The 20,001-nt window shown below is 46.0% G+C and overlaps 2 protein-coding genes across 5 annotated transcripts in view; one reads left to right on the top strand and one right to left on the bottom strand.

Annotated features, from left to right (window-relative positions):
• Window positions 1-20,001, bottom strand: part of RUNX1 (RUNX family transcription factor 1) — a 260,592-nt gene that overhangs the window by 121,099 nt on the left and 119,492 nt on the right. For 2 of the 4 annotated variants that reach the window (XM_079312588.1, XM_079312587.1), the window contains one exon: window positions 18,441-19,014. In XM_079312588.1, the coding sequence (XP_079168714.1) occupies window positions 18,521-19,014 (494 nt within the window). In that variant the 3' untranslated portion in view covers window positions 18,441-18,520. Of the gene's footprint in view, window positions 1-13,906; window positions 14,642-15,305; window positions 19,015-20,001 lie in introns of those variants that run through there. The other 2 variants (XR_013775128.1, XR_013775127.1) reach the window with 2 other exon arrangements.
• Window positions 1-20,001, top strand: part of IFNAR2 (interferon alpha and beta receptor subunit 2) — an 844,054-nt gene that overhangs the window by 713,687 nt on the left and 110,366 nt on the right. The gene's annotated exons all lie outside the window — the stretch shown is intronic.

Raw genomic sequence — 20,001 nt, 5'->3', positions numbered from 1 at the left:
CATAGAAGAATAGTAATAAGAATTTAAAAATACTTAGATGAAGAAGAGTAATAGGAAGAAGAATAAGAATTTAAACATATATTTAAGAAGAAGAAGAGTCATAAGTATAAGGATTTTAAAATACGTAGAGGAAGAATAGGAATAGGAATAAGAATAGGAATAGGGATAAGAATAGGAATAGGGATAGGTATAGGAATACAAATAAGAAATTAAAAATCCATAGAATAAGTGAAGAAGAGTAGTAAGAAGAATAACAATAAGAAGAATAATTTAAGAATACAAAACTGTAGAGAAAATTTAAGGAATAAATAAAATTACCAAATTTATTAAATGAAGTACTGTGTATTTACGTTACACTCTATGTTATAAAAGCATGAATATACAAAATTTTGCAATCATGATTCATTAGAATGTCCCAACTCTGTTCCAGTTTATTTTTTCAATAAAGACAAGAGTCTGTGTGTTCCATGCCCTGCCTGTCCGAGGTGCTGCTGTGTCCCCTCAGTGCCGCTGGTCCCTGTGGGCAGCGGCTGCTCAGCCCCAGCGGCAGCGGGAGAGTTCCCGGCGGGGCCGGCAGGGCAGGGCTGTCCCTGCTCTCTGCAGCAAACGAAAGGCGCCGCTGAGCCCGGCGGAGAGAGAGCTGTGCTGGAAGCGCTGTGCAGCAGGGCTGGGCAGGGGCACAGCGCAGCCACCCCAGCCCCGCTCGCTGCTGCCCGTGCCCTGGAGCCCGGCTGGCTGAGAAAGGCAGCGCCACTGGCCGAGGCTGAGCAGGGACGGCTGCTCCTTCCCAGGCTCGCTGCGGCTGCACAGGTGCTGCAAAGGCTCTTCTCAGCGTTCTCACTGCCATTCGGCACACAAAACTTTCTCCAGAAGGAACTTGCAGCTGGCCCTGGGGCTAAAGCCTTGACCCCTCTACTCCCCTGTCCTTGCCCAGGGCCTGCTCAGCAGAAAGCAGCTGAGGAGTCGCTTCTGGATTCTGTACAACTTCTACAGTGCCAGACTGGTTGGGGCTGGCCGGGACCTTGCAGCTCATGTAGTTCCAGCTGATTATCTCCTGCTCTGGGTCTCTCTCTCTCTCACAGTGTTTCCTCTTTTTTGTCTCTCCCTTCCTCACACTTGTGCACTAGAATCCATGTTGCGGAATAAAATCCCACCATTGCTCTCTAGTGATCTGTCCTTCAATTATGGCACAGCCATCTCTCCCTCATGGCATTGTGACACACGGGCAGGGACACCTTCCACTATCCCAGGTGGCTCCAAGCCCCATCCCCGTTTCTCTTTGATTCAGGATAACTTTCAGAGAATCAGGATCACACCTGCAGGGCTGGGGGCTCCTCCTGAGCTCCTGCAGCAGCTCCGTGTGTGCCAGCAGGGCCGGGACCTTCCCAGCCCGTGTGGCACCGGAGCCACCGTGGGGAGACCTGGGGACACTGCCAGATCCTGCTCTGCCCTTTCCTCCTGCTCTGCCCTTTGGCTCTGGGGCCGTGTCCCTGCAGCCCCACAGGCCCTGGGCACACACGGGTGGTGGCTGCAGTGGTGGCTGTGTCCCCACTCCTGGCAGGAGCCACCCAGGGTGCTGCCAGCAGCTTGGGGACACCTGGCCTTGGTGGCTGCCCTGTGCCAGCCCGAGTGGGGCAATGCCACCCTGACAGATTCACCCCAGGAAAGAGAGCTGGTCTGGGAAACAAAGGCCTCGTGTTGGCATAAGGTGTTTGTTGAGTTTTTCATAACTTTTAGTTATTTGTTGTGATTTTTGTTGTACAGGGAAACAGCAGGGACAGATAACCTGCTCTTCATTCAGGAATGCTCATCAGCAATAAATTGCATTGTGTCTCTCCCCTTTTTCTAAAGAGATACAACCCAGCCTCTGTGCTTGAGCTTGTAGAATGGGATATGGGATGTGTTCTAGGCCAAAGTTTGATTTTAGCATTCTTATGATAATTATTTTGATTTGATACTGGTTTCTTGTTGCTCTGGGGGGCCATCACTCTGCATGGAGGGTGACAACCCTTTGAAAGGGCAGCCTGAATATAAGCCATAAACCCAAACCTCAGTTGTCTTCCAGCCCAGTGAGAGAGAGGAAAATACCAGGGAGGTGAGAGGCTGCCAGGTTTGAGGGAATTCTCCACCAGCTGGGTTGATTAGCTAGAGGAGGCTCAGGGGAGACTCATTGCTCCACACAAATCCTGACAGTGAGGGGGATTCAGGCTCTGCTGCCTGTCCCAAGGGAAAGGAGCAGAGGAAATGGCCTCAAATTGCAGCAGGGCAGGCTCAGGGTGGAGATTGGGAAAGAAAATTCCCCTGGCAGAGTGGTCAGGATTGGGATGAGCTGCCCAGGGAGGTTTGCAGTCACTGTCTGGGGCAGTGCTCAGCACAGGCTGGATGTGGCCCTTGGGGACAGGGCTGGGGTGATGCTGCTGCTGCTCCAGCGCTACACGGTGTCCTTGAAGGTCTCTTTTAACCCTGCTAATTCAGTGATTCTGTGACAGCTGCGAACACCAGGCTGCGTTTGGCCGAGCTGGAACACAGAGCGAGGAAGGGCTGAGGCAGCATCACCTGGAGTCGAGCTCCATCTGCCGGGAATTCCGGCGAGTCACAGCAGCCCCGGCACCACCCGGGAGCTTCTCCCCTTCCTCCTGCTCCATTCCCCCCCTGCCCCATTCCCCTCCTGCCCCATTCCCCCCCTGCCCCAATCCCCCCCTGCCCCATTCCCCCCCTGCCCCATTCCCCCCCTGCTCCATTACCCCCTGCCCCATTACCCCCCTGCCCCATTCCCCCCCTGCCCCATTCCCCTCCTGCCCCATTCCCCCCCTGCCCCATTCCCCTCCTGCCCCATTCCCCCCCTGCCCCATTCCCCCCCTGCCCCATTCCCCTCCTGCCCCATTCCCCCCTGCCCCATTCCCCCCCTGCCCCATTCCCCCCCTGCCCATTACCCCCTGCCCCATTCCCCCCCTGCCCCATTCCCCCCCTGCCCCATTCCCCCCTGCCCCATTCCCCCCCTGCCCCATTCCCCCCCTGCCCCATTCCCCTCCTGCCCCATTCCCCCCCCTGCCCCATTCCCCTCCTGCCCCATTCCCCCCCTGCCCCATTCCCCCCCTGCCCCATTCCCCCCTGCCCCATTCCCCCTGCCCCATTCCCCTCCTGCCCCATTCCCCCCCTGCCCCATTCCTCCCTGCCCCATTCACCCCCTGCCCCATTCCCCTCCTGCCTGTGCTCCCCGGGGTTGCTGCTCCCCTCCCCGCTCTGGCAGGCAGGACTGGCTCCATCCTTCCCCTGGCACAGCCTGGCAGAGCCAAACTGAAGCAGGAGCAGCCACTCTGTGCCCGGAGGGTTCTGCTTCTGTGCAGCAGCATTGCACGGGTGTAACACTCAGAGTTAGAGAATATCCTGAGTTAGGAGATCCTGAGATTATCCTGAGTTAGGCACCCACAGGGATCATCTAGTCCCACCTCTGTCTCAGACCCCCCAGAATCTCAGCCTGGGCATCCCTGGCAGCTCCTGCAGCTCTGGGGAGCCTGGGCAGTGCCCATTCTCTGGGGAGCCTGGGTAGTGCTCTGGGGGAAGATCCTTGCCCTAAAATCCATCCCAAATCCCTCCTGGCCCAGCTCCAGCTGCTCCCTGGGTGCTGTCAGAGATCTAGAGCTGTCCCTCAGACCCCAATGAATCTGCTCTCAGTCCCTTTCTCCAGCTGGACAAGCCAAGATCCATCAGCTGCTCCTCGTGTGGCCCCTCCAGACCCTTCCCCATCTTTCATCCCTCCTCTGGACACTCTAAGAGCATTAATGTCCTTCTCACATTGTGGTGCCCAAAGCTGTCCCCAGGACTGCCCCAGCCCAGAGCTGTGACCTTTGCCCACCCCAGAGCTTGTTCAGCTTGGAAGGACCCACTGCCACCCTCTGCCCTAAATGTTTTCAGAATGTTGGTGTTTAACATCTCCAGAGGGTGTGGTCACAGCCAAGTTTGTTTTTTTTTTTTTCTGTTCCCAGTTCCTGTGTCCATGACAGTCGTGGCCTCTGCCTGTTTCTCCTGCTAAGTTCTCTCTGACAGGAAAAAATGATTTCTTCTTCCATCCACCCCAGCTCAGCCACTCTCCAGGAAGACCTGAGTCAGATGTTTGGTACCTAAACCAAATACCTGAGCAAGGTGGGGAAGAGGGAGACAATTGCTGGAGGGAGACAAACAGTTACTGAACCAGCCTAATGTAAACAAGATCTAAAGCAAGAGTTCAAAGTTATTAAAACTAGGGGAAAATGCCAAAGAAGGAAATTCTTCTCTGTTCAGTCACTCAGCTCTGGAGCTAATGAAAACTGCTCACTATTCCTGAAAGATGATTTATGGACATGTTTTTATAGTGGAGACAACAACAACAACAACTCTGAACCTTTTCAAGCAGGAGCTCAAAGGGCTCCTCAAAGATCAGTGTCACTGTGCAAGGAGGAAACTGAGGCACAGGAGGGAGGGATTTTGCTCCAGCAAGTGGAGAAGCCAGGGATAAACACTGAGATAGGTAAAATCTGTGCTAGGATGCAGCACTCAGCAAACAGAAATCAGAAAAGTCCATCCACAGAGTGAGTGAGTCTGGTACAAATAAGAAAAGAGGCACTTGAGCAACTGAATTCAGAGAAATGCTGAGCAGCAGCTGGGAGAAAACGAGCTTGTTCTCCTCCTTGAGTTATTTGTCCACATCAGCATCACAGAAAAGAACCTGATTCCCAGGGTGGTTTAACTGTAACATGGTTGTTTTAACAAGGATAGAAAAAAAACCAAGTTGGTTGTGGATTTATTTTTATTTTTTCCCCCAGCTTTTTACAGCTGGAGAAATCACAGCTTGGGGGACTTTTCTTGCATCTTTTTAATAGACAGTGAAAAAACTTACTATCTTAAAAGAACTGGGTTTTGTCTCCTAGAGCTTTTTCTCTGTTTCCTAATTGTAATATCAACCTAGGAGGGATAAAAGATTGAACATATAATTTTGCTTATTTGAAGATTTGGAATAAATTTGACCTCCTGCTTGGCCCTCCTCTCCTCCAACTCCCTCTTTCCTCCTGTGCTACTGAAACCATCTTTGTAGGGGAGGCACATCTCCATATCCCTGTTGATATTTCTGCAAACAGGCACAAAAATATCCCTCCCAGAAGGGTCTGCAGGGGTGTCTCTCCTCCCCTCACTTATTTCTGAGTGCTCTGTGATCCTGAAAACTTTTATAAGTGACAAAATTCACCACCCACAAAGAGGGGACTCCATGAGTGACTCGTTTCTCATCTTCAGTGGAACCACACTGAATAAACACTGGGAAACTTCTGGAATGTTTTATGTGGTGTCTTCATGAGAATTAAGGTGCATGGAAGATTTTAGGGAGTTGAAAATGTTCAGTTTGGCCATGGGATGCTGAGAAAAAAGAGAAATATTTTCCAGGAGGTGATAGGGCTGAAAACCCAGGAAGTTGGGCAATATACAAAGAGAGCCCCAAAAATCAACTCAGATTAATGGGATCACACTGGGAAAGGCAAGAATAAAACAGCTTTAAAAAAAAAACCAAAAAACAAAAAACCAAACCAAACCAAAACCTTTAGCACCTCAGGGCTGCAAAGTCACCCAGGTAACCCCATGGACACTGAAAATACACCAAAAATCCCTGGATTGGTTTTGGCCTCTCACCCCTGGAAATATTTGAATATTTGGGATGGCCTGTGCTGCAACCTTGTCATGTTGCTTCCCACAAAATGAGGGTCCTGGAAGGGCCAGAATTCCCAGAATTGGCTCCAAAGATTTTTCAGCTTTCATCATTTTCACCAGGATGAACAAATTTTCAGGACAGCACTGACAGGTTTTCACCATGTGCAGAAAGTTTTGGTTTTTCATACAGAAAGTTTTGGATTTTCTGTTCTAAAGTAGAACAACTTCCACTCAACCAGCCTCAAAATCATAATTCCCATGGTGTTGGAATCCTGGTCATTGAGAATTTTAAATTTTCTGTGCTGACAGGCACTGACCCCCAGGAAAACACTGCATTTGTCCTGAGGCCATGAAGAAGCTTCCAAAATTAAATAATAGAAATGTGTAGTTGAAATAGAAGTGTGCAATATCACATGGTGAAAAATTTAGAGTTTAAGGTTTTAGAATACAGTAATATATATAAAACAAAATGAAATTTTTAAGACAAAGTCTAGTCCTTCTTCTTCACCTTCTTCTTCATAAGTTTAAGTAGTAGTGTGTAATTAGGTAAAAAAGTCCACATTACAAGCCAAGTTAATAATTAAGTTAAAAATAATTTAAGTAACATTTCTTAATGAAACAATTTACCCTTAAAAAGCCTTATTAAAAAAAAAAACACAAAACTCCATTTTTAGTTTGGTATCTTAAAGTGCTGTAGAACTCACAATTTTTGAAACTGTAATATAAATAAAAACTAATAAACATCTGAGTCCAGACAAAAAAATATTGTCTTGCACATTTAATCCCAACTGTAGGGAAAAAAAAATTATATATATATATATATAAAACTCAACACCATGGGATGGACTTGCTGGCTGGGCTGACATCTCTGTGCTCTTGCTCTGCAGAAAGCTGGAAAAATATCAGTGATGAGGGATTAAAATTCAAAAAGAACGATTTTTCTTTTCCCCTTCCTCCACAAATTTAGCCACAGTTTTATGGGGCAAAAATGAAACTGGAAACGTTCCTGTGTCAAATAACCTTGGTTCTGAACTACTCATTTCAGAGAGGAATGGTGAAGTTTGCCTCTGTGTAGGGATTTTGCTGTTTCAGTGAAAATTCTGATTTTCAAGGGATTTCAGGTCCCTTCCCACCCAAACCTCTCTGTGATTCCATGAGCTGAGGGATTCTGGTGTGACAAAACAGGGACATGGATTCCAGCAGGAGCTGTTGAGCAGCTCTTGCAGTGTCAGGAGCTCTGCCTGCCTCTCCTCTGCTCATGGGATGTGCAAATTTCCCACTTAAACTTCCCCCAGCAAAGCCACAGCTGTCCCTGTGTTTGGGGCATTTGGAAATGGAACAGCCCAAGGCGCTTTTTGCGTGTTCCAGGAAACATTTTGGGATCAGCAGGGAGCAGGTTCTCTCTTTTTGCCATCCTCCCTTCCCTCAGCAAGGTTTTTCCAAAGCTCCCAGCGCAGCTCTGCCCCCTCCTCCCTGCTCTGCGAGCAGGCTGGGTTGAAAATCTGTGGATTAGATTTTCTCCCTAAATTGTTTTATCCTCCCGTCGAAAAAAACCCAAACAATTCCCAGACAGTGACTCGTGCTGACTAATCCAGTCTGGGAGACTTCGAGGTGTCCCTGTAACTTAAAACCAGCAAACAAGCTTCCTAATTCAGTAGCTAGACATTCCAATGGGGACCTGGAGGTTCTGTGCTTTTATTTTCCTTCTCCTCAGGGTTAAACACGCTTTTATCTGCTGTGCCTCCCTCCCCCAGCAGGCAGGAGCTGGGATGAGCTGCAATTCGGACATTCCTTTCCTGCCTACACTTAAAAGTCCTGCTCCACGGTGGCGAATTTATTTGGAATAAAAAGGGAGCAAAGGTGCTGTTCTTCCAGGGAGAAGGTGGAGGGTGTGCCTGGAGTGATAATTGAGATATTCCCAAATCATCTCGCAGCGCTGTGAGAAACTCAGTGTTGCAAAAAGATGCAAGCACAAGGAAAAATGGGATTTTTGGCCGTTTTACAGTGCTGGGCTGAGTCAGATTTTAGTCATGTCTGGAAAGCACGGGGCCATTAGCACGGTGACCGATTTCTGAGCTCGGGAGGTTGTGAACAAGCTCTGTCTGGGAGCAGATAATGCAGTTTATTGTCTGCTCTGTGACCACACACACTGAGCCAGGAGCAGCATTCCAGGGAAAGGGATCTCGCTCCTGCAGCATGGATCTGAGAGTTTGTGCTGCCCTGGGGAGGGGAGAAACTGTGTGCACCCAAGGGAGCACACCTGGTTATTGATCCAGGAAATCCCTGGGATTTATCCAGAAAAACCCTGTGGGGTCATACACACACCTGGTTATTGATCCAGGAAATCCCTGGGTTATTTATCCAGAAAAATCCCTGTGGAGCTGGATACACACCTGGTTATTGATCCAGAAAATCCCTGGGTTATTTATCCAGAAAATCCCTGTGGAGCTGTATACACACCTGGTTATTGATCCAGAAAATCCCTGGGTTATTTATCCAGAAAATCCCTGTGGAGCTGGATGCACACCTGGTTATTGATCCAGAAAATCCTTGTGATTTATCCAGAAAATCCCTGTGGAGCTGGATACACACCTGGTTATTGATCCAGAAAATCCTTGTGATTTATCCAGAAAATCCCTGTGGAGCTGGAGACACACCTGGTTATTGATCCAGAAAATCCCTGGGTTATTTATCCAGAAAATCCCTGTGGAGCTGGATACACACCTGGTTATTTATCCAGAAAATCCTTGTGATTTATCCAGAAAATCCCTGTGGAGCTGGATACACACCTGGTTATTGATCCAGAAAATCCCTGTGATTTGTCCAGAAAAATCTTATGGGGTTGGACACACACTTAGGTTATTTATCCAGAAAATCTTTGTGATTTATCCAGAAAATCCCTGTGGATTTGGGAAAAAACCTGGATTATTTATCCAGAAAATCCCTGTGAATTTGGACACACAGCTGGGTTATTTATCCAGAAAATCCCTGTGAGTTACCCAGAAAATCCCTGTGGAGCTGTACACACACCTGGGTTATCCATACAGAAAATCCCTGTGGGATTGGACATATACCTGGGTTATTTATCCAGAAAATCCCCGTGGAGCTGGACACACACCTGGGTTATTTATCTAGGAGATTTGTGCGAATTTGGACCCCTGGGTTATTTACCCAAAAAATCCCTGTGATTTATCCAGAAAAATCTCTGTGGATTTGCACACACACCTGGGGTTATTTATGCAGAAGACCTCCGTGGAGCTGGACACACACCTGGATTATTTATCCAGGAGTTTTGTGTGGATTTGGACACACACCTGGGTTATTTACCAAAAAAATCCCTGTGATTTATCCAGAAAATCCCTGTGAATTTAGACACACACCTGGGTTATTTATCCAGAAAATTCCTGTGGATTTGGACACACACCTAGGTTATTTATCCAGAAAATCCCTGTGAATTTAAACACACACCTGGGTTATTTATACAGAAAATCCCCATGGAGCTGGACACACTCCTGGGTTATTTTTCCAGGAGATTTGTGTGCATCTGGACACACTTCTGGGTTGTTTTTCCAGGAGATTTGTGTGCATCTGGACACACTCCTGGGTTATTTTTCCAGCACATCCCAGTGGAGCTGGATGGTACCTGGGGGGCTGATGGTGCTTTAATGAGCCCTCAAACGCAGGTGTGTGTGGGAACAGGGAGATTGTGGCCTCTGTAATTAGAGCTCATTAAAAGCTGGGTGTGAAGTGCCACAAGAAGTCAACAACGTTTTGTATTCGCCCTCGGCAGCTCCTCATCTCACCTCCTGCAGCCTCCAGCCTTGGTCTTCATCACCTTCTGTGCCCTTTCCTCCTCCTCCTCCCTCTCGAGCAGCCACACAGAGGAGGGAGGGGGGTTGAGCTGGGCATTCCCAGTTGCCCAAACTGGTGTGGAGGGGTCACCTCTGGGTCCCAGAGGGCTGCCCTGGGGCTCTCAGCTGCCTCTTTTCCAGCTGGGCAAGGAGGAAGGCAGAGGAAGAGGAGGGGGAGCTGCTCCTGCTCCCTCACCCAGCATTGAGCTGCTGGTCTGGAGTGGCACCACTGCTGGAACCCTGGTCACTGAGAATTTGAGACTCTCTGTGCTGACAGCTCTGACCCCCAGCAGAACTCTGCATTTGGGCTGAGGCCCTGGAGAAGCTTCCAAAATAGAATGATAGAACTGGGATCATGGGTGTGCAGCTTGAATAGAAGAGTGTGACATCACATGGTGGGAAAACGTAAAGATTTCAGGATATAGCAGTACATATATAGCAAGATGGAAGTTTTAGGGCAGAGGTTTTGTCTTTCTTCTTCACCTTCTTCTTCATGATTTTGGGTGAGATTGTGTGATTGGATAGAAAATTCTGCATTGTGGGCCATGAGTGGTTGATTATTGGGTTAAAAGTAAAAATAAAAAACTGTCATATCTTAATTGGACAGTTTGGCCTTAAAAGGCCTTGTAGAGAGAGAAGCACATCTCCATTTTTAGCTTGTTAGCTTGAAGTGCTTGTAGATGGTTTGTGAGACTGTAATATAGATAAAAAGTAATAAACATCTGAGTCTGAACAAGAAATACTGTCTAGAGCTTTTAAACCCAACCCTGGGAAAAAGAAGATAAAGACTTGACACACAAGCACTCTGGAAACTGGGGAATTGGGATAGGAGGGATCCTCCTTGGTCCAGCTGCTGGGCAAGGAAGGAGGACACGGCCCTTATCCACAAGGACAAGCATTGGGATTCAGGGATCTGCTCAAAGTGGGATCCATGATCTGCTCAGAGTGGGATCCATGATCTGTTCAGAGTGGGATCCATGATCTGCTCAAAGTGAGATCCATGATCTGCTCAGAGTGGGATCCATGATCTGCTCAGTGGGATCCATGATCTGTTCAGAGTGGGATCCACGATCTGCTCAGAGTAGGATCCACTGATCTGCTCAGTGGGATCTGCTCCAAGTGGGCTCTGTGGATTTGCCCAAAGTGAGATTCATGGATCTGCTCATTGGGATCCATGGATCTGCTCATAGTAGGATCCATGGATCTACTCAGTGGGATCTATGGATCTGCTCATAGTAGCATCCATGGATCTGCTCAGTGGGATCTGCTCCAAGTGGGATCCATAGATCTGCTCCAAGTGGGATCTGTGGATTTGCCCAAAGTGAGATTCATGGATCTGCTCAGTGGGTTCCAGGGATCTGCCTTCCCTTCCTCTCCACTACCAGAGTTGTGCTGCTCTGTTCTCTCCACAACCTTTAAAATCCAGCAGCCTGCTCTGCTCCCTGCCCAGTCTTCAAAACCCAGCAGCAAATATTTCTGCCCAGATGCCCTTGGGTGTCATATTTTTGGGTTTGTTTTGACTAATGCTATTCGTGGCTCCTTTTCCTTCATGTCAAAACCAGAGACAAAATAAATCCTGCTCTGCCTCATCATCCACCTCGAGGGAAATGCTCTTGGGTTTCACTGGGTTAGGGGAGGAATCTGTAGGAGAGTCTCTTCAAAAAATATAAGTGCAATATTTTAGGGTTGTGCTGGAAAGAAAAGTCAGGGGCCACGCTGAGCAGGATAACAAAAAAATCAGAGATTTCTGCCCCTAAAGAGGCACCTGGGATTCAGTCACTGTTTTCTCTTAGTGTTTTGGCCTTAGTTAATATCAATATTAATATAATTAAATATTATCAAATATTAAGTTATTAATATATCATAGCATCAAGAAATAATGTTATTGATAACAAATTTAAAATATATTTACATAAATAATATTATTCAATATTATCTAAATTACATGATTAATTCTAATTAATATTTATTTATTATTAAATCAATTAATAATTAAGTATTAAAATATTTTAAAGAATAATTTAAAATATGGATTATGATTTGAGAGATGGAGGGTTACTCTACAAGCTGTCAGAATTAAAATTCACCTTTGACACTTTGCTTTGTAGCTGGTTTTTTTCACTTCTCTGAAAGGAGCAGCTGAAAGCAAATCCTTGTATATATAAAATATATATTAAAATTATATCTTCAATTAAAGGTGTCCCTGTTCATGGCAGGGAATTGGAACTGGGTGATTTTTAAGGCCCCTTCCAACCCCAACCATTCTGTGATTCCCTGATTATTGTGGAGAAGGATATTACTGAAAACTTCTTTAATATCATGCAATAGGTTGTGCAGGGCCAGTATTAGAAGATATTTTATCTATACCTACAGATATGGATATATTTTATCTATATCTACAGGTATAGATATATTTTATCTTTATCTGCAGATGCCTGGATGCAGTGGCTTTCAAAATGAACTTTTAATATGTTTTGCTCATTTTGAAAACTTGGTATATCCATAGTAATGTTTCATTAACATTTCTGATTCATTGTTTATTTAAAGAGAAAAAAACCACCAAATCTTTTAAGTGACGTGACCTTAAAATCTGTTTTGGTGATTCTCAAGGAAGGTTGAAACCATTGGTAGCAAAAAGGATCCAATCCAAAAAGGAAAAGATGAAGAAAAATAGGAGTTGTAGATGAATCTGAAAATTGAGAAGCCAGGGATAAAATGCAATTATTGGACTTCTGTAGATGCAAAATCTCATTCCTGGAATGGTTTGGGTTGGGAGGGACCTCAAAATACCATTTTGACAAAAAAGAAAGAAATAATTTTAAAAAAAACCCCAAAACATGGAAACCTATTTTTGATGCTGTGAGTGACACATGGTCAGCACCCTCTTCCTGATGGCTCATTTTTCCCTTGAAGGTTTTTTTTTTTTTTTATCCCAGATAAAAGAATGCACCAGGCCCATACTCGTCAAACATTTTATTTGTCATTCACACTAATTATGATATTGAATTTACAGAGGAAACTGTGGTACAAAGAAAGAAAGGAAGAAAGAAAGAAAGAAAGAAAAGAGAAGAAAGAAAAGTGTTCATTAGAACTACTGCAGCAGTCCAGCTGCTCTGGGTAGTTGTAATGAATTTTCCTGTGGTGCTGGACACTGTGGACAGCAAGAATTTATTTTGGGGTGGTATCTTGAGATTCCTGGAGTGGAGGGGAAAAAAATCTGCTCTATTCTCTTTTCCTATCTGGTTCTAAAAATCAGCTGCCACCCCCTGCCCTCCCTCCCTCCCCAGGAAGAAAAAGCCCTGGTAATCAACCCCCCCAAAAAAATCCCCAACTTGATGGTTTCCCCTTCAGGAAGAGTTCAGTGTGAAAGGGAAAATGTTTTGTAAACATAGCCAGAAAATGCTGAACAAATTCCCTTTGGTGCCTCTCTGATGGGGCTGTGTCCCCCCCCAGCCTCACCATCTCACACTGAAATTTTGGTTTTAAAAAGAGCTGGAATTGTCCAAACCAAAATACCACAAATAACCCACAGATGTTTTCTATTTTTTTTTTTTTTTGCACGTTTGTTTCTCCCCTACCACAAAAAAGTGAAGGATGTTGTATAAAGACCATGCTATAACTGTTTACAAAAGTGAATAAAATGTAGTTCCTCTTGAAGCCTAAAAATAACTAATTGGGAAAAGAAAGAAGTCTCACTACAGTATTTCAGCAAACACAAAGGTAAGTTCATTAAAAACACGGGAAAAAAAAAAAAAAAAGAGAAAAATGCAGAGTAATTACAAGCACTAAATATTTTGGCTAGGAAGCTTTGGAAATCTATTTACAGACATAAATACAAGTAACTCTGGGGATGCAACCCTTGAAGGAGAAGGAGAAAAACGCTGAGTGGTTGGGACTGACCCAACCAGGTGAACAAAAATCCAATGGGAAAATGGAACAAGGCAGGAAAACAAGGCAGAGTTCTGCTCCAAGGACAGAAAACAGATCCACTCTTCCCTGAATTTCAAACACATTCATGGAAAAGGTCACCCAGGAAGCAGCAGTGAATGTTTTAAGAGTGCAGGAAATTTGGGATATTTTGGCAAAGGCTTTGGCTGTTTGGAGGAGAATTTGGCATCATTGTACAGATCAAACCCTTCACAGCAGGGATGCTCTCTGCATCCTCTTCTCCCTGCATTAAAATGCCCTGGGAGCAAGCAGGAACTCTTAAGTGAGTTTAAATCTTGTTGGAGGGGGAAATATTTGCCCTCAGAGGCAGCAAAATTTACAGTGAAGATGTTTGACGTGGACCCAGAGTTGTGACTTGTGAAAGGAGCACCCAAGCTGAGAGTAGGGACAGGCAGGAGCTGAATTTTGGGAGGGTGAGGTACTCTGCTCCCCAGCAGAAGCACAAGAATTCCATTTTTCTGATTCCAACCAGCTCCTGGGATGATAAAATTATATAAATATATATTATATCCATATAAAAATAGATACTCATGCACTCTAATGTGGAGATGGGGATGGGGGAAATGTTTTATCCAAATGTCTTTTTTTCTGCCTGTTAAGTGCTCTTCAAATACAAGAGAGCATTTTCACAACCTTGAAAAACTTGGCCATCCTTAGGGATGGCTAAAAACCCAAATATTTGAGTAAAATGTGGTTTCTAATGAGTGAATACACTGAAATCCACAGTGATTAAACAGATTAATTGCCAGGGGTAATGAACTTGGCTTTTTATTTCCTTTGCAGTGCTGGACATGCCCAGAGAGGTTGGGCTCCAAAATTTGGTTGCTGGCAATAAAAACACAGGAAACACTGAGAAATTCCAGAGAAGTGTCAAAAAGGACACAGGGGAATGTGGTGGTGACCAGTTCTGTATTTCCCCATCCCGTTCACACCAGGGAGAGCCAAACTAAATCTCACCTTTAGGATGAGTGGAGACAAAGGAGAGGCACAGCCATAAATGTTTGGTTTAGGGTCTGAGAGCTGCCAGCTCCCTGCTCCTGTGGATCCCTGGTTTTTTAGCTTCCAGGGGGGGTGGGTTTCATGTTCTGGGGGCTAAAAGAGCTGTAGCAGAAATGAGGCTGTGGTGTCCCACAGGCCTGGCAATGTGGTGACCACACTGACCCCAACTTGGGGACCACACTGAGCTCATGTGCTGGGTTGGTGTGCCCAGCAATGTGTGTTCTGTCCCCAGGTGGGGCAGTGCCCCTGATCTCCTGGCACATATTCTCTGCTCATGGGCCATCTTTAAACCAGCTGGGCAATCATCTTTATCTTCCCACAGCCCATCCTCCCTCCAGGAGATATCTCCTGTTCATGGCCACTGAGTCCCAGGGCATGGCTGAGAAAATTCCATCATCCCACTGGGAGATGCTCCAGCCAGGGCAGGAGCCAAGCCTTTCCTACCCAGAGAAAAACTGACATTTGGACACCAGGGAACCTTCTTCCCACTGCATTCCAGAGGAAAACCAGAGCTTTGCACATCATCCCTGGAGCTTCAGAGGAAACTGCCCCTTCTCCAGGAGCACTGCTCCAGCTGAGCCACATCTGCCCCTGCAGGAGGATGCAGCACCATGGAATGGGACTGTGCCACCACCCTGACTGACTGACTGTGCCAGCTTGGATTCTGACTCTGGCAGGGTTGGGATTGTTCTGTGTAATGCTGCATTGCTATTTGAATTGTCCTAGGAAAGAACTGTTATTCCTAATTCCCATCTCTTTGCCTGAGAGCCCCTTAATTACAAAATGATAATAATAATTTCAAAGAGAAGCTTCTGCATTTATGGCATATACCTGTCCTTCAAACCAGGAGAGCTCACCTTGGTGACCACACTGACCTCACCCTGGTGACCACAACAACCTCACTTCTGCCACTTGGCTGAACTCACAGAATCATCAAATCATGGAATGGTTTGGGTTGGAAGGCACCTTCAACTCTTCCCATCCCAACCCTGCCATGGCAGGGACACCTCCCACTGTCCCAGGTCCCTAGTGTCCAACCTGACCTTGGACCCCTCCAGGGATGGGGAATCCAAAACCTCTCTGGGCACCCTATGCCAGGGCCTCACGAATTTCACAGGGATGAATTTATTCCAAATATCCCATCTAACCTTGCCCTCCTTCATCTCAATCCCATCCCCCTTTTCCTATCCCTCTGTGCTTTTGTTAAAATTCCTTCTCCAGGTCACCTGGCCCTTCCTGGCCCCTCCAAACTCCTGTCCCTGCTGGTTTCCACTCCCACCTCTGTGCACTTTGGTGGTCCAGTCACAAGGCAGATGTGAGAGCTGTAATCAATTACGATTTTAATTGAGAGCTGTGCTAAATTAGGGTTTGAATTGCACAGAATGTGCTGAATGGGTTCTGCAGCAGAGCTACTGCTCAGTGATGTGGGACTTTTTTTTTAGGGTACTGAAGAGGTGAGAGTCCAACTGTGGAAATCCTACAACCAGGGGGTCTCTGTATTTCTGTAATCAGCAGGGCCTCCAGATTTTCAAAATATATTTCTGATAGAGTTTGGATGTTTTCTGTCTGTTTTTTTCAGAGCAAACTCTGGAAAATGATACAGGATATTCCATTAAATGAAAAACACAAGGCCATGTGTTTTAACAGAAACATTTTGGGCTTCTGCTGAGATCTCTTGAAACACTCCCTATTTTCTGCACAAAAACGACCTTATTGACAATGGAAATTCTCTGATTCTTTTCAATACCAAAGTGCTACTGCATCCAACTCAAACAAAGAAGCAAAATCATATATATATATATATAAAAAAAAAAAAAGAGAAAACTTGAAAAACAAATGGTTTTAAATAAGTCCAGCTGTTTTGCTGCCTGCAGCCAAGGATCTTTTTAATTTGAGTCCTTTTAACTTCTTTTATTTATTTATTTTTTTTAAACATCAAACACTGATCTGAAGCCCTGCTTTCAAATACTCTCTGAGTTGAACCTGCAATTGTTTCTCTGGTTTGAGAGGTACATTAAATAATAATCAGCTCATTTGGGACGCACACATCAGCAGTTTGGAGTCAGAGTAGTACAAGAGCTGCATTCAGAGCAAACCCTCAATAAAATAGTGCCAAAAACGTGACAGTGACATCTGATATGTTTGTGCTGGGACAGTGGGCAGCAGTGACACTCCCTGCTGAACCTGCTCCTGGTAAATTTAAATTTTGATTTACTACAGGCCACAGCATTGGCTACCCCAAGTCTAAATACCCCTCCTCTTCTCCCAGAAGATGGAAATGGAGGGATTATCCAGGCCTTGGTTTTTCTGGAGCTTTCCAGGTAAACTTGACAGTCCTGTCCTGTTTGCCAGCAGACTGGGATGTGGCTTTTGTGCTGCACAGAAATTCTGGAAGAAAATCTCACCCTGATTCCATCAGAGCCAGGATTGCCATGGGAATCACAGAACCAGGGAATGGTTTGGGTTGGAAGGGATCTTAAAGCTCATCCACCAAAATTGCCATGGGCAGGGACAACTTCCACTATCCCAGGGTGCTCCAGCCTGGCCTTGGGCACTTCCAGAAATCCAGGGGTAGCCACAGCTACTCTGGGAATTCTATTCCAGCCTCTCCCCACCCTCCCAGGGAACAATTCCTGCCCAAAATCCCATCCAGCCCTGCCCTCTGGCAGTGGGAAGCCTTTCCCTGTGTCCTGTCCCTCCAGCAGGCAGGTATTTAATTAGGGAATATTGAATTTTCCTTTAGGAAGTATCTACATCCTGATTCCTGATCCTGAGGGTCACCACTGGTGACAAAGTAGGAGGAGGGAGAGGTGACTCCATCACTTGGAGAGATAAAGAAATTCCCAGGGATTTTGGTGCCTTCCAGCAGGAATTGGGCACCTCAAAGCCTTTGAGGGTCTAAGCTGAGTAAAATAAGAGCGAGATAATTGTAAACAATATTTTTAGGGAATTAGGAGGTCACTTTTGCCCATCGTTATTCCAGCCTTTTTCAATTGGAGAAATTTGACTTTGGCTGCTACCAAAAAAGGCAATTGCTGATTTTTTTTTTTTAATATAGGCATATTTAAATAATAATAGTATCAACAAATAAGAAAAGTCTAAATATCAAGCATAAATATCAATGAACTCATCAAAGAAATACAGTAGTTGAAAATGACCCAAGGCTGTAGCCGTTGTGTTAAAAAAAAAAGTCCAAGAGATAAAAAGTTAAATTAACTCCTTGAAAAAGGGGCTGATTCTTTCAGTTGACAAAGCAAGAAAGAAGCAAGCATGATTAAAACAAAAAAAAGAGCAAAATCTTTTTTTTTCTTTTGCAATTTATAAGGTGCCAAGAGAAATAAAACAAGTTAGATGCAAAGGAGAATGAGCTGCATCCTAAAAAAAAAAAAAAAAAAAAAAAAAAAAAACCAAAGAAACACCAAAAAAACTAAACCCAAAACAAAACAAAAACCCCAGTAATAAAAAAATTTCCATGTTCTTTGGAATATACAAATAAAACAAAGAAAAGAAAGAGTGAAGTCCAACATATAAAACCTCTCATTCACAGCATTGCTAAAACAGAAGCGTTCACAGTTTCCCTCTGGGAATCTTCCTATACTTCCTTACACTTAAAGATATCCACAAGATGCAGTAAACTCACTAAGATTTCTTTTTTGGTTTTTTTTTTTTTTTTTTTGAGGGGGGCTTGGTTTTTTTTTCTTTTTTTTAAGGTTTTAAGTTCTTAAAAATAGAAGTGAACCGAAACTCTTTTTTAGGGCTGTGGAGACCTTCAAGCCCAGGCACGTTGGGAAGCCGCAGGCTTGGGAAACCCACGCTCGCCACCTCTGCAGCGCCAACTGCAACTTCTCCTTTCCAGAACCTTCTCCTGCCAGCAACACCGGGCTGGAGTTACAAACTATCCCACCAAAACCCCAGCAGGGCCTGGCAAGCAGAGCCGCCGCTCTCGGGGAAGGTTAACTCGGCCCACGCGGAAGTTTCTGGAATCCTCGCCGCGAAACGGGAAATCCTTTAGTCCTGACCTTTGGGCTGCTCCTGACTCTCCTCTTTCAGTAGGGCCTCCACACGGCCTCCTCCAGCCGGGCCGTGCTGGCCATGTTGGTGGGCGAGTTGCTGTGGCTGCCCTCGGCCTCCACCGCGTCGCTCTGGCCGGGCAGGCTGGGGTTGAGCAGCGCCGAGCCCGTGGAGGCGTTGGTGCAGGGCGGGTGGATGCGCGGCGGGGAGCGATCCCCGCCCGACAGCATGGAGAACTGGTAGGAGCCGGCCGAGGTGCCGTAGTAGAGGTGGTAAGACGGGGAGCCGGCCTGGAAAGGGCCGCCCTGAGGCTGTGAGGAGCCGGGGTAGGGCGGAGGGAGGTAGGTGTGGTAGCGGGAGGCCGAGGACATGGCCGACATGCCGATGCCGATGGCCGAGCTGACCGGGGTGGGAGTGTAGGTGAAGGCGCCCGGGTAGTGCATGCGAGGGTCGGAGATGGACGGCAGCGCCGGGAAGGAGCGCTCGATCCCCACCCGAGGGTCGCTGAACGCCGTCAGCTCCGAGGCTCCTGCACAGCGGGGAAGAGGAATGGGAGAGGATGGCGTTGATTAGGCCAGGGTGGTGTGAGATGATGGAGGGCAAGCTGTGCTCTGTCACTTTGTCACGCTGACTGGCACGTCCAGGAATTCCTTGGATAACTCCAAACCTCCCTGAGCTCCCTTTCCATGGGGAAATTCCTGCTGCTGTCACCCTGAGCCTGCCCTGGCCCAGCCTGAGGCTGTTCCCTCTCCTCCTCTCCCTGTTCCTCCCTGTTGGAGTCAGTAAATCAGGGGTTTCTCTGAATTCTTCAGAGAGAAATCAGAGTGCAGGAATTGAATTAAAGCCTTTGGATGGGTTGAAGCACATTAACCCACTCACACATAAAGTAGATATTTAAGTAGAAGTAAGTCAGTAATTTTCGGGTGAGTTCTGATGTCTTTAGCAAGTGAAAGGTTTCAAATGCCAGAATAGCAGAGCAAGTTCTAGTGAAGGTTGAAACACACTGATATCTTCAACAAGAGGCTCCAGGCCCACAGTGGTAGACAGGACTGAGACACAATAGAGCTATAGTAAGAATATTGCTTATATTTTTCAGAAGAACAAGATAGGTTGTATGAGTAGTTGTATACATAAACTGGCATGTTAAGAAATCACAATTCTAATAGGTTGAGGAGTGATGCTCTGATTTTGCATCTTACCTTGTTGGGAAAATCCTATATAAGAGTTTGTGATTGTCTGCTTGCCTTTTGAGACTGATGTGCTTTGTAATAAGATGTGCTTTATAATAAATAACCTTTTTAACTATTAGTTATTTAAGATAACCCAACAAAGTAGGAGCCAAGAGCTCCAGAGTTGGCGCCTTAGAACACTGCAGCTCCAAGAACCTCACACTCCCTTCTCTGCCCCTCCTGTCAGGGAATTGTGCAGAGCCACAAGGTCCCCTCTGAGTCTCCTTTTCTCCTTTCCCAGCTGATTACAGAATCCCAGGATCCTTGAGGTTGGAAAAGCCCTCCCA

The sequence above is a fragment of the Erithacus rubecula genome (genome assembly GCF_903797595.1).
Source record: "Erithacus rubecula genome assembly, chromosome: 1".
Taxonomy (NCBI): Eukaryota; Metazoa; Chordata; class Aves; order Passeriformes; family Muscicapidae; genus Erithacus; species Erithacus rubecula.
The sequence above is the reverse complement of the archived record's forward strand: the minus strand, read 5'-3'. Positions and strand labels throughout refer to the sequence as shown.